The sequence below is a fragment of the Lissotriton vulgaris genome, chromosome 12 (genome assembly GCF_964263255.1).
Source record: "Lissotriton vulgaris chromosome 12, aLisVul1.2, whole genome shotgun sequence".
In the NCBI taxonomy this organism is placed as follows: domain Eukaryota; kingdom Metazoa; phylum Chordata; class Amphibia; order Caudata; family Salamandridae; genus Lissotriton; species Lissotriton vulgaris.
The window spans coordinates 64884150-64909202 of NC_141700.1; the positions used below are offsets into that span (position 1 = coordinate 64884150).

The 25053-nt window shown below is 43.9% G+C and overlaps 1 protein-coding gene across 3 annotated transcripts in view; it reads left to right on the top strand.

Annotated features, from left to right (window-relative positions):
* LOC147673314 (protein unc-13 homolog A-like) overlaps positions 1 to 25053 on the top strand; it is a 182282-nt gene that overhangs the window by 52695 nt on the left and 104534 nt on the right. For all 3 annotated transcript variants that reach the window (XM_086947142.1, XM_086947144.1, XM_086947143.1), the window contains exons 16-22: positions 761 to 988; positions 1678 to 1819; positions 5706 to 5875; positions 12576 to 12691; positions 13444 to 13607; positions 22864 to 23014; positions 24617 to 24685. In XM_086947142.1, the coding sequence (XP_086803268.1) occupies positions 761 to 988; positions 1678 to 1819; positions 5706 to 5875; positions 12576 to 12691; positions 13444 to 13607; positions 22864 to 23014; positions 24617 to 24685 (1040 nt within the window). The remainder of the gene's footprint in view (positions 1 to 760; positions 989 to 1677; positions 1820 to 5705; positions 5876 to 12575; positions 12692 to 13443; positions 13608 to 22863; positions 23015 to 24616; positions 24686 to 25053) is intronic.

Genomic DNA, 25053 nt, shown 5'->3' on the forward strand with positions numbered 1-25053 from the left:
CTGGGCAACTGTTCAGCATACCTGACATTCTTTCTTCCTAGCTTCCATTCGGTTTCTCTTACAATTGCTTTCATTGTTTCCTTCTTTTTCGTTCCTTTTCTCTTTCATTTGTTTCTTTGTTGCTTTATTTCTCTTTCTGTCATTCTTTCCCTCCCTGAATCAAGTTCTTTCTCTTTCTTTCATTCTTTTTCCTTCATTCTTTCTTTCATTTCCTGACTCATTGTTTACTCTTCCTTTTTCATTCATTCTTTCTTGTCTCTGTTCATTTCTATCTCCCACTTGTGATTTGTTTCCTTTTCTGTTGTTGTGCATTTCTATTTGCTTCTTTCCCCCATCGACCTACAGAATTATTGGCCTGCAATCTGACTCCTAGTCCATGGACCCTGATACCATACACATTTCCATAATGTTGAATTCTTGACTTACGTTCTAAGGTTACTACTGCGGGTGGAAAGAAAAGTAAAGTTAAGAGCACCTTTCTGGTTTCAAGGCACAAAGAATGCCTAGAAATTAGCCCAAGTACCAGTAAGTATACTGTTAATATATTTGCAAACACTGTAAAGGATAATTCCTTTCTATGAGTTTGCCTGGTAGAGGGTTATATGAAAGGTACATGCGCCAGAAACATTTTCACACTCTGCATATGGAGGATTCTCCAGAGCTGGGATACTTTATTGCTTTAGGATATATTCCTTACTTACTTTCCAACATTCTAGTGCTGATCCTGCTAATGCTCATGTCCTCTTGATTCTCTGTGAAGGAGCGGCAGAGAAGAGCTCCAAGCATGGGGCAGAAGATCGTACCCAGAACATCATTATGGTGCTGAAGGATCGCATGAAGATCAGAGAACGCAACAAGCCAGAGATCTTCGAGCTGATCCAAGAGGTGTTCGGAGTCTTAAAAGCCACCCACGCTCAGCAGATCAAGGCTGTGAAGCAGAGTGTCCTTGATGGCACCTCCAAATGGTCGGCCAAGATCAGTATAACAGGTATGCATTGATAGGCTCTTCATCACATGTTGACACTGCACAACCCCTTAGTGTGCAAGCTCTTGATCTCCAGCATATGTGAAGCTTCAAACACAGTGTTTCAGGCACAGGTGTCATGAGGCTGATTCACTACGCTATGTCTCCTGCATTTTCAGTATCCATGGCTTACTGGGAAATCTACGCCTTTCGTTATTGGACCAGTCCAATCCTGGAATGGGTCCCTCCTATTTTGACTACCTTTGCGTATAAATGGATTGGTTTATTTTATTGAAAAAAATGTAAGCGGATCGGTTGACTTCGGTAAGCCTTTGACCATGAATCATTTCCGTTGATGCGAACATGTGAATGTGTGTTAGCAAGTGAAAGGTGTATTCATCTCAGAATTCAGTGAATGACTACTGCAAACTAAACCTCTTGGCATACTGAAAGTTAGAGAAGGGAAACAAGAGACTGGAAATAGTCTAATACGTAGGTTGTTAATGCCCAGCAGCAGCCATCTTGCACATGATGTTGTAGGGTGTAATGTCAGCAGTAGAAGGGACACCACATATTGTAAGGTCCTATCTGGGTTGAGTGTCCACTCTGTGGCCCAACAGCATCTTTGTGCAAGTTTTGGGCACTCTATATTTTCATATGTGTATGTCAGTGTAAAGCTGTGTGTTGTATGTAATCACATTTGTTTATTACAGTTGTATGTGCCCAGGGCCTCCAAGCCAAGGATAAAACTGGCTCCAGCGATCCCTATGTTACTGTTCAGGTGGGAAAGACGAAAAAAAGGACGAAAACCATCTACGGAAACCTGAATCCGGTGTGGGAGGAGAACTTCCATTTGTAAGTGGCATGCCAGAATTGTCAAAGCTCATCCATCTGAATCTATAAACAGACCTTCATGAGTAAAAGGCACCTGTGATGAACAGTCCTTTTTCCATTAAGTGACTCTAAGATGCTGTACCTATAATGTTCATCATTAAGACATTGTGCGCCCAAGGTGCACCTGTGAGTCGGCTGGTTTGCTGTTACCAGCGTTTCTAGACTGGAACTGAGGGTGTCTGCACATTATAAGTTGACTGATGACCTGATTAATTTAAAGGCCTCTAAATACCCAACTTAAGGCCACTTTCAAAAACATATATTGGGTTTCTTGTCCCATTTATTTTTAAGGTCAATTAAGGTTTTTATCCTGTCTCATGGCTTGAGACACGCTTCTAACAGTGATCATTATTTTGGGTAATAAATTGGCTGAACGATGACCCATAAGTTATGGTCCACTGGGGTAGATGTATTTGGCCATGTAACAAATAGGACAGTCCTCCAATGGTTCTGCCCTTCATAGGGTTCCAGCTGTTAGTTCAAGTTTCCTGGTATCTTGGAGTTATATAAAGGTGGGTAGTAACTGGACATCTGCCAAAATCGTTCTAGAGGTCAGGGATGGTGTTTCACCAGCAAGGGTGCATGTAATCATTTGGACTGTCTATTTTGGGCACAGGCACCACTGTCCACCTGGTTTTCTTACATCTGTGCTTTTCAAATAGAAGAATGCACAAATGACCAAAATGTGCTGGGTGCAAACTCCCTGGTGTCAGGATTTTTTTATTTTTTATTTTCCAAAGGTAAACTTACATAGTGCCAATTGATCCTCCAATCAGCCATGGCATGGCATGGCAGACCTGAAGATGCTGGGATTTTTTTTAGGCCAAGGCAGCACCAACTATTTGAAATGAGAGCCACTTTTAAGGAAAAAGAATAGCTTACTCAGTGATGAACTTAAGCTATGGATTGCCAGCTGGAACCCGGCTGGCATTGTTGCCTGAACCATAGACGCCTTATGGCCTTCTCAGCCAGTTAAACTCTCAAATGGCGGCTTTCACCTGTTCAGGATCCCTCCTTCCATAAATCATTGATAAAAACAGTCACCTTTTTCTAATATCAGCACTGCCACTGCTCTAGATATAGAGGACTTAAGTGACCATCACCAAAGGCAGAGTGGGACCCAAAGATATCCACAGCTGAAGATACTGAGGATGCCTTAGCCTTAAGATGATCTCTGCTCAAGGCACAATCAGCCTAGGATGGTCATCACTTAATGCACAATTAGTGTAAGATAGTCATTCTCAAGACAAGAGGAGCCTGAATTGTTCATTCCTCACTGCATGTGGAGCCTACAGTGTTCATCCCTTTGGCATGGCATGCCTAAGTTGGTCACCGTTTTCGGCATGGTGAGCTAAAAGGTTCATTATCAATGCACAGTTAACCTAATGTTGTCGCTCCATAAGACATGGTGTTATGTTATGTTGATTTGTATAGCGTACTAATCTCATAAGAGGGTATCCAGGCCCTTGGGCAAGGTGTTTCGGGTGTGGTTCCAAGGTGTTTATATATGGAGAGCCAGGTCTTGCGCTTCTTGCAGAACTTGAAAGTGAGGAAGAGGCTCTGATGTGCTGAGGGAAGTCTTTCCAAGTTTTGGGTGAACGACCTCCAGTTTTGCGTCTGTGGATGCGAGAGTGTGTGTGAGTAAGAGTGAGACAGCGCATAGTATAGTGGGTTGGTGAATGTGCAAGCGGCTGTTCAGGTGTTCTGGTTCTGTGTTCTGTAGGGCTTTGTATGTGTGTGTGAGAAGTTTGAATCGGCTGCACTTGGGAATGGGAAGCCAACGAAGCTTCCTGAGGTGCAGTGTAATATGGCGGTGGCGCAAGAGTTCGAGTAGGAGTCTTACTGCAGTGTTCTGGATGGTTTGGAGTCTTTGAAGGAGTTGTTTGGAGTATCCGGTGTAGAGAGTGTTGCTGTAGTCCAGCCTGCTGGTGATTCATGTTTGTGTAATAGTCCGTCTGGTGTTCTAAGGCAACCATTTGAAGATCTTTCACAGAATGCATTGGATGTGGATGCAGGAGGTGCACACTGCGTTGACTTGAGCTTGTCATCTAGGATGATCGCTAGATTTCTTGCGTTGTCTGTGGGTGTTGGTCCCAGGCAGAACTTAAGATGAATGTTACCCGAGGATTATTCAGCTTAAGATGCTGCTCGTCCACTTAGGGAAGATAAACCTGAGAACATAACCTCTTAAGAGCAAACTTCAGATATTGATCTCTGAAGGCATGGTGAAACTGAAACAGATGCCCATAGCATGGCGAGTCTTAAAACATTGATTCCGAAGAGCAAGTGAACCGAATAAGTTAATCACTCAAGGTATGATGGTCCTTAGATAGTCATCCCTCCTTGCACCGTAAGCTTCAAATGGCCACTGCCTATGGCACAATGGACTAAGCCGATCTTCACAAGATGAGTAGTAGACAATGCTCCAGCAACACAAGAGGAGCCCAAGATGTTCCTAATTATTAACATGATGAGTGTAAGATGGTTATTGCTCAGGGCACGATAATCTGAAGATGGTCTCTGCTCAAGTTGTGGTGAAGCCAAGATGGTTAACAAACCGGGCATGCGGAGCATAAGATGGTGGTCCCCCAATCCACCGTTCGCATAAGGTTTTCACTCTGGGCACGATGAGCATATGAGGTAGTGAATCCCTCCAGGCATACAAAGCATAATGTGGTATTCATTCAGAGCTCAATCAACACGTGAGGTTATCTTCTTTTAAGGCATGGTGAGTCTAAACTGGTAAGGTCATTGCCAGGATGTGACGAGCCTCAGTGTGCCCCCCTGGCAGAACATGTTGAAACCAATATTGACACAGCTTAGTACACAATAAGGCCAAAATACAGAAAGTCAGGGTTTAATCAATCAAGCGTGACTACAGTTCAGTGGACTATAAACTTGCTAAGCCCACCACTACATGCAATAAAATGGTGGATGGTAAGACCATGGGCTGTCCAAGATGGCCTCCCCCTTTCACCACCAGAGTGCTCTGAGGCCACTATGCAGTGCTTAACAGTGCAAAAAACCCAAATGAGCTCAGTAATAAATAGATTGCACAGTAAACCTAATGCAGACACTGCTTAGAATGTGGCCAGTCTAGGACGATGTAAACTATATAATGACAGGGGGATCCTAAGATGGTCGCTGTCCACGTACTGCACGATGGATGACGTCTTATCTGAAAGTTATGCATTGTAGCCCGCTGCTGAGGGCTATACCGGTGGTCATGAACCAGAGTTATAGGCGGCAAGGGGCAATAATGAGGGAGAGGATCTTTAACAACCAATATAGCCCGAGGCAGAAGAACTGCAAGTCTATTAGAACATTCCTCCCACTAATGGTAGAATGTTCTAAATTAAAAAGGGAGAAACATAAAAACAACCATTAGAATGTTAAAACTCTGATCTTATACCAGCCATTACAAGCCCAGAGCTTCTCCATTGTCTTCAGTGGAGCTTTCAACATTCCAATGTTCTAATTATGCTTAACCCTATCCTTGCTGATGACGGAACCGCTCCGTCATAAGCAGCGGTGGCGCTGTGCTGATGACGGAGCGGCTCCGTCATGACCCTGCCGCCGCGCCTGCGCGACGCTGATTTCGCGCCTGCGCGGCGCGTTCTATTGAGCGGGCGGGGCCATGACGGAACCGCTCCGTCATGAGCACAGCTCAACCGGGGCTGGTGACGGAGCGGTTCCGTCACCAGCACGGCCCTGCCGCCGCGCGGCCGCCCCGCCCCCTTAGCACTGCGGCGGAATAGCCGCCGCAGTGAAGGGGTTAAATGACTCGGAGGTAAAAGATCAGAAATAGGAACAGAAAATTACAAATCTTTATTTTTAATTTCCTCAGTGAGTGCCATAACTCCTCCGATCGGATCAAGGTTCGAGTGTGGGATGAAGACGATGACATCAAGTCCCGTGTCAAGCAGAGGTTCAAGCGCGAATCTGATGACTTCTTGGGTCAAACCATCATTGAGGTTCGAACACTGAGCGGAGAGATGGATGTCTGGTACAATTTGGGTAACTATCAAAATATCATTGACATTGCAAATATTATTTACCCCTCTAGCCAGAGCATAGCATGAAACAGTCCACATGGATTCCTAAATAGAAACACACCCCAAGTGGTAATATTTTAATACCCCAATGTAGATAGATGTTCAGCTAGCACTAACTCCTGTCTTCCAACTCCATTTGCAATGCCAGTAATAATACCCCAAGCTCTACAACAACACAGAGTCCTTCCCTTACTGCACTATCCCTTTAAAAGGCATTACCTGCAATGAATAGATACGTCCCTCTCAGTAGCATGGGACAGTTAGTACTTAAAGCTCCCCAGACTCATCCAAAGCGAAGTATTGCCAAAACTGTACTCCGATAGTATCATCTCTCCAGAGTCCTACCTTTTACCCAAAGCCACATTGTGTTGGTAATACTAGGCATGAACTGTCCTGACATGGTAATGCCAATGTAGTCCCCCTATGGGGCAGTAGTGCTTTAACACTATTTGCAGATCCCTTGAGGACGGTTGGAGCACTACGCTAGAGCTGCCGAAGGAGTGTTCTACTTGCCGTTCCGAAGATTGCTGATGAAATGTCAATAATAGCGAAGGGGGGAGCATCCAGCCCAGAATACACAAACACAGCTTGAAATGGTTGAACATTATTCAAATACCCACAGTGGACTGATAGGAACGTATCAGTAGCAAAGGTGTTTACAACTCCATGGAAATCTCTGCTGCAAGAGTGCCGAAAATCTTATGAGAAGGTATGCACAATCTTTGCTGCAAAGGTCATCCCAGTCTATCTCTGGGGCTACTCGGAAGGTACAATCAGACCTCCACGAGAAATGCTCCCAATCTCAAGGAAAGGTGGTGGAAGTGTTCCTTTACTTGCTTGTAACAGCTGCTCGAAGACTGCAATGCCAGGACAGGTGATGGAAAGATTCTTCTAGCCCCTCAGCAGAGTTGATAGGGAACGCCACCTTTCCCCAGGGACAGCCATACGTGAAAAACTGCAGTTGCCCCAGGAGAGCTTATGAAATGATTTGGGCAGCCATGTCGGAGAGCTTGTGGCACATGGCACCTGTTTCCTGGTAGAGCTGCAGGAATCGTACTACAAGTCCCAAGTGGAGCTTATGGAAGCGAGGATGGTACCAGTCAACAGACGATCTGCTGGAAGGATACTGACAGTCTCTTGTGAGAGCGGTGGAATTTATACTGCATGTTTGAAGCAAATATGATGTAAGTATACAGCCAAGAAGGGTAGAAAGAACGTGAAAGCTGTTCAGAATCTGTTGCAACATAAGTTTCCATTCCCTTAGAGAGTTCATTGAGTAATATCCACAGAAGAACAGCTTGAGTGTTACTACAAGTCCACGGAAAAGTGTAAGGCATGATATTACCATTTCCCTGGGATAGTTCCTCGAACAATGATACCGTTCTCTATAATAGCTCATCTCGCGTACTACCAGCCACTGGAGAGCTGCAGGTGAAAAAGAGAGAGCCCGGAGGAAAACTGAGAAAAGCACCACACAGCCCTTGGACAAAATGCCTGAAGGAAAATACCAGTCCCTGGAAGGGCTACTGAATGTATACTGATCGCACCCCATTAATAGAAGGATACAACCCATCTCCTGGAACAGCTGATGAAAGCATATGTTCAGTCTCCAGGAGGAAATGATGAAAGAATACTACCACTCCTCTTGGATAGCTGATAAATGATATAGGAATTCCCTGGGAGTCATCAAAAAGATACTGCTAGCCCCCTGGAAGAGCTTATGAAAGGATACAACCAGTCCCTTGGCAGAGATGACGATACAAGCGTCTCACTGGGAAAAAAACAAGAAAAGTGTACGATCCATCCCCTGTGATAAATAATTAAAGGATACAACCAGCCCTGTGAGTGAGCTGATAAAATAACTCCCAGGAAGTCTTATCAAAAGGATACTTCCATGCCCATTGAAGAGCTTACAAAAGAATACTGCCTGTCCCAGGGAAGAGACGATCTAATGATACAACCATCTCGTCCCCAAAGATCCCGATCACCCAGGGTTAACTACTGTCTCCTGTCATCTTCAACCTCTTTGTGGAACCGCTTGGCGCTCTACTCACTGATAACAGCATCAATATTCACCAATATGCCATTGGCATACACCTCTACTTGGATGTCTCCTCTGCTTCATACATCCAATACCTCAAACATTGCCTGCGAATCATCCATACCTAGATGTCTAGCTCCTATCTGAAGCTCAATCCAACCAAGACATAATTACCGTTATTTGAGTTGAACAATAATTAAGAAACAATACAAGCCTGGATCAATGAAATGAACCTCCACGGCTTTGAACCCCAACTTTCACCGAATGCCAGTCACTTGGAATGACCATGGGCACCAACCTCGAACTCCAGGAACAATATGCCAAAGAAAAAAACAAAGACTACCTGGTAAAAGTTCCCTCTGCTAAAGAAAGTGAAACTGTTTCTGCCAGACAGCGACTACAGAGCTGCCGTTTAATCCTATGTAGCCCTTATACTCTTGCATCTGGATGGTGTTAATGCGCTGCTCTGTTGACTCCCAGAGTCAACGCCGGCACCAATTAAGAGCATCCTACTCACTGCAGCAGTTTATCTAGGGCTTGAGTAAATTTAATCACATGAGCCTCATCCTAATGGAACTTCATTGATTCCCAATGCTGTCTTGCACCAACTTTAAAATCACCAGCATCATTTATGAAGCCATCATAACCAGCACCCCAGCGTATCTTGCAGATAAACTTGTCATCTCCAGGGGTTCTTGGCACACTTGCAGCCAGGTCACCATCAGTCTGTAGAGTAAGAAGGGTAAAAATGAAAAAACGAGACAGCAGGCGGTTTCCATCTATGCACCCAGAATCTCGAACAACATCGCCATTTCCATCGGGACCGCCCCAACGCTGCTCCAATTTGGGAAAGAGCCACCTGACAATACATTAAGCGTCCACAACCCAGCAACCTCTTCTATCGGTCGTTGACTTTAGGCTTATCTTTCAGCTTGTACAGTGTTTCGCTACCTCTAAGATAGATTTGCACTGCAGAAATTCCATGTACATGCGTTTCTATGTATATACATGAAAGGATGCTACCAGTTCCCTTGTAGAGTTGATGCAAAGACTCTAACACAGCCAAGAGTGAAGCCATAAAAGAAAGCATACTCTCTACGTGGAGAAGTGTGGCTCAATGGTTAGAGCAGGCAGACCTCGATGCAGAGCTCTGGCCAGGGACCAGGGTTCGATTCCTTCCCCGGCGGGTCTCTGGCTCATTAATTCCCCTGACCGGATATTCTCACCTCAGTGCCTATTCTGATCATGGGTCCCACGCTGCAACTCTGGGCAATAGCTTGCTTAGTCTCCACAATGGCCCCAACAACGCAAGGAATGTCTGGTCTGCACCATGGGGGTGCCCAGGAGTGGACACTTCACAGGGAAAGCCAGGAAGGGTTCCCTTGTGGTATTCGTACAAGCGCCGGGAAACCCACTGCGGGTAGCTGTGCGCTATACAAGTACAAAAACATTTACATTTACATTACCCATTGAGAGAAGATTGAAGGATGCTGCAGTGCCATGCATGGCTGCGTTAGATTATATATAAATCTCTCTGGAAAAGACAAGGACATGATGCTACCAGTCACCTGGAGTTATGATGTAAGGACTCTACTAGTTCCATGAGCAAAGTTGTGAAAGATGACTTCCATTCCCCTTCAAAAGGTGATGAAAGGATAATACCAGTCCCATGGGAGAGATGATGTAAATACACTACCTGCGCTCTGGCAGACCGAATTAAAGGGCACTATCTGTCCCATCAGCGCGCTCCTGGCATTAAGGCCCAAGCCCTCTGGGAGGCTTGCGCACAGATACCACAGGTCCCTTGATAGGATGGTGAATGGTAGACCATGCATTGTGAGTCCTGCTGATAAAGTATTGTCATCAAACTCGCAGAGCTGCTTGAATCCTCTCTGCATTTCGCCTCCCTCCTACAAGCATCAACAATCAAGTCCTTGAATCCCTCGCAAACCCGATCTGCTGTGCCCCCCAGCGAGCTCTGTTGTTCGTTAATTCTGGGATGATATCATACCAGCAGTTGTTCCCACCAATGCTACGCTTTTCAGAAAACCTTACATCTGTTTAATGTAAATAATCATTGCCTTTTGTTCTCCTTCGCTACAATTATCCAGAATGCCTGACATTAATTGCATGTATTGTGTATTTAGTAAATTAAAGTTCACAGTCTTTTTTTTTGCCAGCCATAAGCTCAGATCCCTATATCCCCTGCTCTCTGGCTTCTTCTACGCCTGCACCTGTAATAATTGTAAACTGGTAGTGGACATGTCATTGCAACTGCTATTTTAGACGTTCTTCCTGCTCCATCAGTCATCCTTTGCCCCTGCTAAGGACAGAAATGCCTATTCATTTCCATTGTTTTAGATGAAACTGACTGAGCTCCTATAATCCTTCCTTTCATATTACAAAGTATAAGTGTGAGCAAGTCACAAAACGGAGAGAACGAAACTGATGGATGAATAGGTGAGGACAAACACGGAGAGTCCTCACGGATGTCGAGCTTTTGCACTGCTTCACCCAGTAATACTGTAATGTTGCCGCACCAGCAGGCCCAGCCCTCTCAGTGAAGTACATTACTTCTTAACTTATCAAAGACTTTGAGACCTCCCGCAACGAAGCCCTTTTGCTGAGAGATGAAGGAGCCACTGCAGTTCGTGCATCTGACCGAAGCCTTGTCCTTTGACTATGCTCTGTGGTTATGTCTAGTTGACACAAGTCTGCAAATACACTAAGGTGAATGGGACTGAAACAGCTCTGATTTAAGAAACCTATATACGATGGAAAAAGAGTTTCGTAAGGCTTTTATTACTTCATCGTTTGATTAAAGGATTTTTCGCACTTCTACTGCAGGCCTCTTTCCAGCCCTTACTTTGACTTTCACAACTCCTGGAATTTCTTCTCCACACCTCTTAAAAAGCTTTGTGCAGTCTTGAGTGTTTGCTTGAAGACCTGAATCCTTGACAAAGCTTGGGGTTCCATGTCTTTGGTCAGTCTCTTCTAAAGCCTGTTTTGCCCCTAGAACCATTTTCTCTCCTAATTAGGCAAGTCCATCTGAAGTTTAGTAGTACAGTCCATCTTAGTTGATTATACCATCAGTACGACCTTTTTTCTCTCATCTCTACAGTAGACCTTCCAGGAAACTAGAAGAACAGTCAACACAGGAGTCTTATCTGACATAGATCTTTTAAAATATATTTTGGGTATCTACCTTACTTCCTAGTTGCCATCAATTAATTCCTCCATGATGTTTCTTTGGTCAGTTATTTCATCAAACTGATGTTTGCTGCTTCCCCTTTGCAAGAAGTCTATTTAGGATCCCAACATCTTGTCCAGTTTCAAAAGTATTCTGAATCTGACATTTGTGTGAAAAAGGTCAGTGTGAACAGGCACCAAAAAGGATCTGTTTCCTAGTGAGACAGATCATCTTTCATCATGGCTCCTGTATGTCCTATTGAGAGAGACATTTCCAGTTTTACTTACGGATGGTTCTCCTAATGTGGAAAATGACAGTAGAAACTGTACCCTCACCTTATTTCATTATTTCAGTTCTGTGAGCAAGTTTCATTTCCTGGTTGATCTGCTGTATCAATGGGCAAAAATTGTGTCTTGGTCCCATTATTCTATGAGAAATGTTTTACGGATAATCCTGAGGTAATCCTAAAGCTGGCAACAACAGTGGGCAACTTAACATCATGCCTAACCACGAGACCAGGTGAAATACTACCATTGCATTATCCCAAGCCTCATTATAACCACTGGGATTGTTTTTGATTAAGATCACATGTTTAGAACGAGATTAAGTATTTTCTCTGGACAGCATGCTTTCAGTGGTTCCGCAAGTCGACAGATTGACCAGCAGTTAGCTTTTACACCTTGAGGCACACCACCCCATTCTTCGCTTCCTGCCTCTTTTGTGTCGAGTTGAGATAGTATTTTGAACCCTGGCTGTGCTACTATGGCAGTAGGTATAGGTGTGACCTAGGTATGCCATTGCTGCAACACTGCCATCCTCAAAGTGTGCAGATTGTTCCTAACGGGCAAGCATTCATGCAGAATCTTTTGCACAATTCATAAGACTTTCCATTGCAAGAGACCTAAATATTTGAGGCAAAATTGGACATAGTTGTACAAATCATCCAACAATCGAACCATCTAAAAGGGCGGAGTATGAGTTGTATGGCAATACTGTTACAGCCAAAGTTTCACTTTTCAGTCTAAATGGGATTCCAAGTGGTGTGCTTTTATTGCACCCGGGATTGCCGGTGACCCTATTTCACCTGCTAAAAACGGATAGACTATGTACCAAGTAAAAGAGACAGGGTCGGGTTAAATATGTAGAGAGTGGTGCCGTAGTTCCACTTTCTGTGTTAGTTCCCATACCACGACATCTGTGTCATAATTTACTCAATATCAATATCATGAGTAGCAGAAATAAAATCACATTCCCTTTGACCCTGCCATCCCGCGAGGATTGCATGAAAAATGTTTTTTTCCAAATAGGAAATGTTTTTGAAGACAGTTAAATGCTGGACTGTACTGCTGCCTGCAATAAATAATAAAATGTTGTACTCTAATATATCGGTTCATTCTCTGTTTTCTAACTCGCTAATTTTCATTTCGTCAGATAAACGGACAGATAAATCAGCGGTGTCCGGTGCCATTAGACTGCATATCAGTGTCGAGATCAAGGGGGAGGAGAAAGTCGCACCTTACCACGTCCAGTACACCTGTCTCCATGAGGTGAGTGCATGCAAGTTAGCACCTTATCACGTCAATGACACCTGTTCCCACGAGGTGTGTGCATGGAAAGGTAGCACCTTACCACGTCCGGTACACCTACCTACATGAGGTGAGTGCATGGAAAGGTATCATGTCCCGTAATCCTCTTTCCTTGAGATGTGTGCATCGAGAGATAGCACCTTATCACGCCCAGGACACCTGCCTCCATTAGGTGAGTGCATGGAAAGGTAACACCTTATCATGTCCAGTACGCCTGTTTCCATGAGTTGAGTGCATGAAGCAGTTGCTCTTTACTTTACCAAGTGCTTCCCCTCTGGACATGCCAGCTCTGAGCTCTCTGATTCTTACCAATCCAATACCCTCTTTCAAAGAGAGCAAACTTAGTACTCTATATTCAATTCACCAGAAAAAGTGTTGGATTCCATTAATTAATTAGAGGTCCCGAGTAGTGCCACATATCCCCAGCAACATCTTCTGGGTGTTTGACAAAACATCAAAGGATTGTGTGGTGAAGGATGCAAAACATGTTACTCTTTTTCCCATTGCAAGTGAGGTTATTTCTTGGGCCTCCCAGAAGAACTGGAGTAGCTAGAGTAAAATTGTCCAAAATACTTATGACTCTTAAAGGTAAGTAGAGCTGGGAAAAAGTAGAACATTTGCCATACTTCCAGGATGCATAGCTAATGATATCCAATAAGTAATGGAACCGAAGTAAGTCTTGACATTGTATATCTGTCTCCACTCTATTTCAGAACTTGTTCCACTTCCTGACAGATGTACAGAACAACGGTGTAGTGAAGATCCCAGATGCCAAAGGCGACGACGCCTGGAAAGTGTACTTCGATGAGACCGCCCAGGAGATTGTAGATGAGTTTGCGATGAGATATGGTGTGGAGTCCATCTACCAAGCAATGACGTAAGAAATCTGTAATGTTGATTTCAAATTTGAGGAGTTTTGGCAGCAGGTGGGGGGTTTGGGGCTCTCAACATTAAAAGGTTTTGGGGCCTGGGCGAGTGTAAATCAAGATAACTATTTGTTACCTTGAAGAACCCTCACCGAAAGGCAGCTCTCAATCTTCATTTCATCATTACGATAATTTCAACCATTTATCATGATGAGTAGACCAGGATCTTTGAGTCGCTCTGTTTTCTTAAATCTAAGGACTGTAATAGAGACATGGCCTAGAGACTCCATCCATTGGTCTACAGACATCCCTATGATGTACTCACCAATGCTGGCAGTGCCAACTTCCCTAGTGGCGTCATCTCCATGGATGCATGTTCTTGGTTGAACTTCTTTTTCTTAAATGCTCACCAACAGCAGCCGGTGAACCAAGCATGTGAATCTATGGACCTATCAATAGTGGGTAACCATTGTTTTAGGTAAGTCATTTTGGGGTCATTTATTGTTTGGTGGGTGGCCCATCAGCAGCTGGCTCAGCAGAGGCCTGGCCTCTAACATGCTTGTGGATAGCCCCCTGTCCTATCTAAAGATTTTTGACTGCTTTGTGGGGGTCTCTGCAGCAACAGTGCGTCCGCCTCACCGATGGATACACTTTTGGCCTACAGAATGCCAACCAGGTCGCCATGTTGATATGGGCACATGACCTTCACTTTTGCTTTTCAGAAACAAAACCCTGAAATTGAGGTTTTACTTATGAGAAGGAAAAAAGGCAATGTCGCTGAGACAGGGATTTTTCTCCCTGAGCATTGGACCCATAATTATTTGTTCGGGACATGTGTGGCTGTAGATGCATATGCTGTGCATACTCCTGACATCTAGTATTGGGTCTGGATGTGGGCAAGTTGTTTTTCATTGAAGAAAGTCTTTTGAGTCACGAGGTAAGGTGTTATTGTTAAATTGTTTTCTTTCCACCGCCGGGTTCGAACATTTATTACAGCGCTCCGGTTCAAGACCGTTTTCAGGATCCTTTCGGTGCGTAATCTGTGCTTATCCCCCGAGTACAGAGAAGAAGACTATAAGTTATGATTTTAAAAAACTGCGGGACTGTCTGGCACGGCGCAGAGAAATGCAGAGATATGAAATCTAACACATGCCTGATATCTTCAGACAGGAAGATGTCGAACAACAAGAGGAAGATCTTGAGTCCTCTGCGGCTGGAGAAGAGGGAACCTTTTTGGTTGGAGATTTGGACTCCGACTTGGATATCGATTTGAAGTCGCATGATCTGCCCCCAGGTTGAGGTGCCGTGAGTGTTCAAACCCTTCCCCTGCCCACATTAAAACTCTCGGTTTCCACAAAGCTAAAGGCTTCCACGCCGCCACTGCCATCTGGCCATGGTCTGCACCAAGATTCAGCTTCAGCTGCCCCTTCCTTGGGCTTGGCACCGAAAGCACAGATAAAGCCTTCCGGTTCCGCATCGAGCCAAGATTCCACCTCTTTGGCTCCAAATGCTCCAGTTCCGAAAAGTAAAACCAGTTGGTTACAAAACCTTCTGCACCGTAACCAAACCGGCTCTTGCTACACTCCCAGAGCCTATTTTGGAAACCATGCAGGAGAGACTCTATTCCAAGAAAAACGGATCCATATCCATCAAGAGACTGGCCGCATTGTTACAAAGTGCCTTCTACCAAGTGGCAAACCTCTTTTCATGAAGCCATTGATTTGCCACTGCCCATGAAGAAGAAGAAAAAGGACAAGGCTCCCAGTCCTCTGCACCCTATTCCTCCTACTTATCCATCTACCACCACCACCACCTGTACCTCATTCACCACAGATCCCTTAAATATTGCACCTCTGGTATCTCCACATACCGACCCAGATGCAGATGTTTGGGGGGAGGGGGAATGAGGACACTTATGGTGCACCACCGGACCCCTTGCAAAATTATGACATTGACCCCCCCAGGGGACACAGATCCAGACCTATAGCTGCCAAACCATCACCTCCTGATGATACTACATCATATCAAGAGCCTATTGCTAGGGCAACAGCATACCATGGGTTACATTGCATAAAGAATCCATGGAAGAAGATTTATTGTTTGATACATTGTGTATCACACACACAGGCATTCTCAATCTCTTCTAATGCTTAAAGGCATAATGCGCCACGCAGGTGATATTTTTAAGGATCCTGCACGGGCTCGCCTTCTCACCCCTAGGGTAGATAAGAAATATAAAGCTGCACCATCTGAACCAATTTTCATTCGATCCCAGCTTCCATCAGACTCCCTAGTTACCTCAAATGCCCGTAAACTAACTAACTCACAAACTACAGCCTACACACTGCCTCCTGATAATGAATCCAAATGTATTGATGCGTCAGGAAAACGGGTTGCTGCTTAATCCTCCAATCATTGGTGAATTGCAAACACACAGGGATTATTAGCAAGATATGACCGAGTTCACTGGGATGACATGGATTAACTCCTTCAATATCTCCCGGAAGAAAGGGCAAGAACTGGTTCAGGAAGGGAAGTTAATTTCCTACTTCTCTATTAGATGCGCCCTGGGCTCTGTGTATACTGCCCCAGAGCCATCAATACAAGTGTCCTTCCACGCAGGCATGCCTGGCTGCGCATTTCATAAGTCGAGCAATCGTTGCTTAATGTCCCATTGGATAAGCAGCATCTCTTGAGTCCACACGTTGATGAGACTTTAGAAAAGATGGAAAAGGACACGGAAGTTACCAAATCCATGGGGCACTTCAAACACCCGTTCCTGGGGGCTCTTATCATCTCTCTTCTTACAGACCAGGTTCCACAGTGACATCTACAGATGCCTCTGCATCTTCTTACAGATCGCAAAACCGCATCTCTCCATCTATAAGATATTTCATTGGCAACTATAGAGGTAACAACTTCAAAGGTCAGGGCAAAGGTACACCAAGTTGTAGTGCCCCATCCGGTAACAAACTATCTCTTACTTATCCTTTCCCTTGATCATTTAACACCTGTCGGGGGTCAATTGCAGCTGCAGTCTATAACATCGGACCGGTGGGTGTTGGACATTATCCAACATGGTTATTGCCTGGAGCTCATCAGTAATCTTCCCAATATTCCACCTCGCATAGACAGACTCTCTTTAGAACATCAATTGCTCAAACAGAAAGTGCAAGCTCTCTTACTCAAAGGAGCTATAGAGCCAGTTCCTCTACAACATCAAGGGTCATGGATTTATTCCCTGTACTTTTTTAGTCCCCAAAAAGTCTGCCCCCTACAGCCCATTTTAGATCAATGACCTCTGAATGACTACATATTATCAGAGCACTTCCATATGGTCACACTTCAACAGGTGCTTCGACTTGTACAGCAAGGCGACTTCATGTCAGCACTAGACTTAAAGGATGCATACTTTCATATCCCCATTCACCCAGCACATCGCAAATGTCTCCGGTTTGTGATAGCAGCAAAACATTACCAATTCAAGGTCCTTGCATTCGGAGTCACTACTGCACCCAGAGTGTTCACCAAATGCTCAGCAGTGATAGCAGCAAATTTACACAGACAGATTATACATGTCATCCCGTATCTAGACGACTGGCTTATCAAAGCCCATACACACCTTCTGTGTCGTCAACATACTCACATTACATTATCAACTGGGGCTCGCCATCAATATTCAAAAGTCCCATTTTCAACCTTCACAGCTGCAACCATATCTAGGAGCTGTGCTCAACACTCAATTAGGTTTAGCCTATCCAAATGCAGCCAGAGTTCAACATTTTCAAACACTGCTACCACAATTTCAGGCCAATCAATACTTGACAGTCAAAACTTTCATGCGTCTTTTGGGAATGACTGCATCATGTATTGCCATAGTGCCTCAGGCGAGACTGAACAGTGGACCGAGTCACAGGTTAGACTGAACGATCTAGTGTTAGTAGACAGCCGCACTCATCACTCTTTGCAGTGGTGGAACACACAAAACCTGTTAAAAGGGTGGCCTTTCATCGACTCTGTACCACAGTTTGTGCTAACAGTAGACGCATCCCTCAGAGGGTGGGGTGCTCACCTACTCAATTTAACAGTTCAGGGTATCTGAGACACCACACACCAGAATCTCCACATCAACTGCCTAGAGCTTCAAACTGTTCCAAGCGTGGAAAGCATTTCTCACCTCCCCTCATAGGCAAGTATGTACAATATGACAGCTATGTACTATATACTAAAACAGGGGGACACACACTCTCTATAGTTGTCACGCCTCTGTCAGACCATTTGGCAGTGGGCAATACATCCCAAATTCCATCCGTTAGCGCAACATCTTCTGGGTACAGACAACGAATTTGATGACCTCCTCAGCAGAATGCAGCAACAAGTCCACAAATGGGAACTCCAACCCCAAGTCCTCCTCCCCTACTTCCACAATTCGGGGTTTCCAACAATGGATCTCTTTACACCCGCAGAGAACGCAAAATGCCCAAACTTTGCCTCCAGGTTCCTACACCCTCTATCCAAAGGCAATACACTAGGGATGAGTTAGTCAGGGATATTTGCCTATGCTTTTCCACCTCTCCATCTTCTTCCGTTTCTGGTTTGGAGACTCAGGCAAACATCTCTCACCCTCATTCTGGTGGAATTCACATTGGCTTATCAGCCTTGGTTCACCACGCTGTGCGAACTCTCAGTAATTCTACAGAAGAAGCTTCACCTCAACCCGGATCTCCTCACTCAGAACTGTGGCAAAATTAGACATCTAGTCCCAAAGGAGCTAAACCCTTGTGATTTGGCTCCTAAAGGCAGGTACCTAAATTTGCCACCAGAATGTATGCCCATTCTTAAGGAAGCGTGTAAGCCTACCACTAGAGCTTGTTATGCAGCCAAATGGAAACTATTTGTTTTTTACTGTCATAACAAAAATATTGATAAACTCACTGCATCTGTACAAAACATTATTTGTTACCTTTTTCATTTACGGTGCTCTGGCCTTGCTTATACCTCCATACGCTTACATCTTGCGGCAGTGGCTGCCTGTCCACAAAAGAGGCACCACATATCATTGTTCAAAGTGGCCGTTATTAATGCTTTCACGCAAAGCCTTAAAAGAGTGATACCACCATGGGTCCTGCCTTCACCTGTGTGGAATCTCAATATTGTTCTCACAAGACTTATGGGTCCACCCTTTGAAGCATTACACAATTGCCCCCTCCAATTTCTGTCTTGGAAGGTTGCTTTCTTAATTGGCATCATTTCACTAAGGCATGTCAATAAGCTCCAGGCAGTAACTTTGGAAGAACCTTTTCTCCAACGACGTAGGGATAGGGTAGTTCTTCATAAAAACCCAGAATTCCTTCCAAAGGGGATGCCTCTTTCCACATTAACCAATCAGTTGAACTACCTGTTTTCTTCCCTAAAGCAGATTCTGTGGCAGAAGGAGCTCTGCAGACACTAGATGTCAAAAAAGCATTCATGTATTATATGGATAGAACAAAAGACTTTGGCAAAACAAAACAACTTTTTGTTACTTTTGCACCCCCTCATAAAGGAAAGCCCATTTCTAAATCAGGCATTTCTAGATGGATCGTTAAATGTATTCAGATATGCTATATCAAAGCTAAACACACTTTAGCTATATCCCCTAGGGTGCACTCTATTTGCAAAAAGGGCATCTATGGTTTTCTTGGGCAACATCCCAATAGCTGACATTAGTAAAGCAGCTACATGGTTTACACCACTCACTTTCTATAAGCACTATTATTGTAAATCAATGATGCAGAGACGAGAAATTAGTAAAGCATGGAGCGTCTTTATTATCAGTTATCCCATCTCCACAAACTGTCAACTGCCTAACTGAACTTTCTAAGGTGAGCTCCCATAGAACGTTCCAAGGGAAAAAGGGAAGTAAGGAACCTACCATTGTAATGGTAAAAAGGTAGAGGGAAAAGGGGAGGGAAAAGACAGATTACAACACATCTCCCAACGGCTTATGAAAAATTCAGTTAATTTTGGTTCACATCAACTTTAACAAGGTTATCACCATTCCATATTTGTCCATTATCAATTTGAACAACGTTTTTGTTAACTATTGTCAACTGATGTGTCGGGTAAAACTTGCTGCAACCTATTATCTCTTTAGTCGGTATTTTGACTAATACAGAGTCACCAACTTTCCAACTACGTTCCTTGACACTGTGTCATATAAGTCTTTGTATTTTAGGTGATGTTTTTGTACTTTTCTACCAGTATCATGTGTATTAGTTGAAACTGGCTTCCCCCGCCCGACCATAGAGGATTTATTTTTGTGCTGGACTCCCTCCCCCTGATGCAAACAAAAGGAGATATTCCAGTAACTAAGTTAGGTGAAGTGTGATACGAACAAATGCAGTGAGGTAAGGATTTGTCCACGTCATGTCCATTTACCGTATCTAGTTGAATGTGTTCATTAATCATGCGATTTGTCCTCTCAACTAGGCCATTAGCTTTCGGGCAGTATAGAGCAGTTTTTTCCTGTTTGATACCTAGCTCTTGAAGGAATTCTTTCATTTTCAATTAAGTGAACTGGCCACTATTGTCTATAACCAATGTTTTAGGAATCTCTTCATTGCTGAATAACTCTCTCTCTATGGATTGTGCTATGCTAATCGCCTCCCTTAATGTAGGATTTTCTGCCAATAGTTTCTCTTGGATGCAACTATTATTTGTGCATCTAACTAACTGATCCCTAACAAAGGAGTCAATAAGGTCACCAAAATCACATAATTTGGGTAGACCCCTTAGAGCTGCTACATCGTTTGTGACAGACTCCTACTTTCCTTGAATACGACTAAAAAACGTATGTCGTTCTAAAACTACATTTACTTTGTCACCAAATGCATTTCCAATTTTAAAAGTATAACGTTAAAAACATCCTGTTTTTCTTCTTCTAACTCTGGTTCTGGTAATGTCTCATACATTTTCCTACCTCGAACACCTAGATTATGTGGTAATATATGTTGTTTACGAACAGCAGAAAATCTTTCACCACCCATGGAAGTTAGATATGACTCAAACAATTTTATCCAGTCCTTCCAATGGATTTCTGGTTTCCTAATCTCATTAAGGAACGAAGGTGGTTGACTCATAGCAGGCACAGCCATTGTCAAGACTAATTAGGTGAGGATTACAAGACTGTGAAGGAAAACAATTACTGTATGGAACAATAACAACGCCCTCCTAAAAAAGCAAATGATTTCACAGGGCTGAGTAAATATTTGCAACATGGAACACTGTACTGATACATAGCAAAATCCCACATTTATTGAAGGTGTACGTGTCATCGTGACTAAAATAGCGACACACACAGAGAAGGTGAGTGTGTCACTGTGGAATGTCTATAATGTTGAAATATGACAAAGCATTGGTACACACAAAAGGGGTTTGTGTGTCACCTTTGTGTGTCACTGTTAAATATCTTTCCATGGAAAACTGTTAATTATTCTCAATTAAAAGGTGTGCGTGTCACTGTGTCAAAAGCTTGTGCACTCATAGTATAAGAAAGGCACTCGATGCTAAAGGTGTGTACATCACTGTGAAAACAATTTTAGAATTTGCTGAATCATACCTGGAATGTTGCCACATGTAATGCACACCCTCCTGCAAAACAAGCAGAAGAAAATAATCAACAAGTGTTAAAGGAGAAGGTGTGCGCAGCACCATGCAGCTGAACGCGCCGGTACCATCCTTTACATAAAAAAGCTATCCTCTGTCAGCAGGACTCGTAAGGAGTATGGAGTTGGTTTCCTGAAGTTCCACCTGCTGACGTGAAGACGTGCTCCGCAGAGAAAAGACACACAGGGCGTGACGAGCTACTGTGCTCTGCCTCAAGGTGTTCTTTCTGAAAGAGGCGTTCCTCATTAAAGCGAACTCACAGATCCGCGATCTTCCGTAGTGGATATCTTGGGCGTGACAAGCAATAGGGCTCCGCCTCTGTACGTACTTCCTGTGGAAGGCGTTCCTTCCACCACAGGGAAGACGATATATGGAGAGAGCACTGAGGGGGGAGATGACTGGGTAGTCCTCTACACCAAATTGTCGCCAGTATTGTAAATGAATGACGGAGAGACGAGAAATGAGTAAAGCATGGAGCATCTTTATTACCAGTCATCCGCACTCCACAAACTGTCAGCTGCCTAACCGAACATTCTAAGGTGATCTCCCATAGAACGTACCAAGGAAAAGAGGTGAGTAAGGAACCTACCATCATAATGGTAAAAAGGTAGAGGGAGAAAGGGGAAGGAAGAGACCGATTACAACTATGTTGTGGATGTTCTAGCATGCCAACAAGCTAATGTAGGACAGGCGGTGCTATGTAAACTTTTTCAAAGCACTGCAACGTCCACTGGTTAGCCAGCGCTTTTGGAGGACACTGCTATACAGTCTATGCAAAGCATGTGCATCTGCAGCCACACATGCCTCAAACGGATTATGTTACCATGTAAGCATCTGTTCTTGGCAAGTAGTGCTGTAGATTTACATGTGTCCACCCTCCTCTCCAGACTCCTACGGTTGCAGTTCTTATCTATTCTTTCATATGCATGGACATCTCTTTATTGATTCTTACTTATTCTCCATTTTCACCCTCCTGTGTGAAAACAATCTAACTATGGAGTGGATGTCCATGCGCACTATTACCAAGAGGAGGAGTCACCGTACCTGGTGACTCGAAAGACGTTCTTTGAAGACAAACAACTTTCATACATCCGGACCCAACTCTGGATGGCAGGAGTAGGCAAAGCATGTGAATCTGCAGCATTGCATGCCAAGAACAGATGCTTACAGGGTAAGTAACACAATCCTTCCAGCCTGGGTCCATCATGCCACACAGTACTAAAAAGGGCAGACCTTCCACTTCATAAAAAGACCGCCACCTTTCACTAGACATCTATCTACCTGTGATCAATCGGCACAGAATTCACAGCAGTAGCTTTAACAGCAAACAGAAAGGGGTTTCCTCAACTGTATATCAGCTGTGTGAACTTTGAGGTTGATGCAGTTGCATGGAACATTGATTTACTGCAGTTCTTCCATCACTCCAAACTGTAAATGACCCACACCATCTTTTGTACGAAGTGACCTTCCTTAGAGGGAAAAGACCTGTTTAGATCGCTAGTGACAGTTACTTACAGATGCAAAAGGGATGTTAAACCAATTACATCAGTGTGTGGAAGATAAGAGCGGCAGAACCATTCTTACATATTATCATTTTTCCTACTCTCTCCTTTTCTTTAGCCACTTTGCCTGCCTTTCTTCTAAGTACATGTGTCCTGGGGTGCCAGCTGTGATGAGCACCTTACTTGCCAACATCAATGCCTACTATGCCCATACAACTGCCTCCACCAACGTGTCTGCCTCGGACCGATTTGCGGCTTCCAATTTTGGGGTAAGTCCAGCAGTAAACCTGATCTGACATATAAGAAACTCAGGAGAATTCCTGATAAACCACTACCTCTGAAAAGCAGGAGAGACTGTGACAGCATCAAATGCAGGTCAAGACAGGCTTTTGACCGACTTGTCCCAATCTTACCCACTTTTCTAGTGCAATGGTTTTTTAGACTCTGTCTCAGAATGACACTATACACTCTACATTGGTGAGAGAGAAGAACGAGCAGGAGGAGTAAAAATAAGGAAGTCAGTAAGGTTTGACATAGCCGTTGGTACAAACCAGGCCGATTGCTGCACTTGCATCTGGTAGGAATCATGAACACAGATATGTCTGTGGAAACGCAATCCTCCCCTTTCTTGCTGCACCAAGTTGGCCTTGAGTTAAAGCAATGTCTAGTTTACTCTCCCGGAATATTGAGAAAGGAACCCTTTTTTATGTCAGTAGTAGAATGACTTCCACTAAGTCTACTGGGTTTCCTGAGATGTCTCTCTGTCATTTAAAAAATCTGTTATGAGATAAGTGAAGGGAATAGCCAGGACAGAGACATACAGATGAACCTTACAATTAAAGGAGTATAGCAGCTATATTGCATAAAGGAGATTTATGGAAAAGTCGACTGTGACCCTGTAGGTCACCTTTCCGGAGTCGTTTGAGTGGTATGACATGTACCCCGTCATCTGCTTGCATTCAGACACTTTGGCCCCTATACCCAGTGGGGTGCAAATTCTGAGTCCAGCATGAATTCCTGCTTGCCCCGAGTCGATATTAGAGCATTGTGTGAAAACTTCAAGGGGGTTCACTGGGTCCAACCTGGTGCAAAGCACTCATCCTATAGCAGGCACTACTATTTGTGCACTTTGAAATGCTGTTTTGCAGATGCTGTTTGTGCAATATCCCCCAGTAAGAAGTGTACTAAGAGGTATTGGGAATAAACTGTGCACCCTATAAGTCTTGTACCATACAAAATTCCCATTTACCAGTTGTGCAGTTTTTGTTTGTTAGGCCATTTGATCTGAGTCTCTGTGTTTTATACATAGGCCTGTTGTTTTACAGTGTAGACACTCTAAGCACAAGTGGGAGATAATTATTAGATTTCAATGAAGTACCTTCGCTTTTGTATATGTCTTAGTGAAAAACATGAAGGCTGGCAGGTCTATCTTGCTGCCTTCTCAATGGCATGTTAGAGCTGCAGTCATCTTACCCTCAGGCATCCTCTCCCCCACTCCCAGAAGCTGTTCTCACAGTGGGCATAGGAAACACTTTGGAGGGTAAATGTCTGCCATTCAGGGAGGAGACTTTAAATTTGGCAAAGCAGCTGGAATTACAGAAACCATGCCAATTTTAACCAAACCATACAGTAGATGACATAGTTCGAAGGCACATGAGAAAGTGTATCCACAAAAGTAGGATTTTAGCAATGTAACAATACTATTGTATGATGTGCATTAGATTTGGATACGATTCTCGTAAGCTGAGCAGAGGCATTGACTCGAAAATCATAAAGAAACAAAAGATGTCGGGCTAAGATCAAATGGATAGGATATCCCATTAGATGCATCACTCATGAACTGATCTGGTGTTTCTCCTTGTATCCCACAGAAAGAAAGATTTGTGAAGCTCCTGGACCAACTACACAACTCCCTCCGCATCGACTTGTCCATGTACCGGGTAAGAAAGAGGGCAACTAGGGAACACCTGCCAAGACCCACTGTTCTCATTTTAGGGTGCAATAGGAATAGAGATGGCATTTTAACCATACAAACAATATATATATATATGTCCACTCCATTTCAGGACCCTAACCCCCGCCAGGTTGCTGTGACTTTAATAGTGGGGACAATGTTATCAGCCTTACTACTGGGAGAGTTCACTATCTTAGCAGGTTAAAAACATTGCACTCTTTTCAAGGAGCTAATTTTATCGAGCATAAAGTTTTCTTACTCTGTTACCATGGGGAGAGCTCACCATAACAAGTGAAACAGTTCACTTGGTGAAATTCCAGTATATTACCTGGGGATGGCAAAAATCCTACTAGA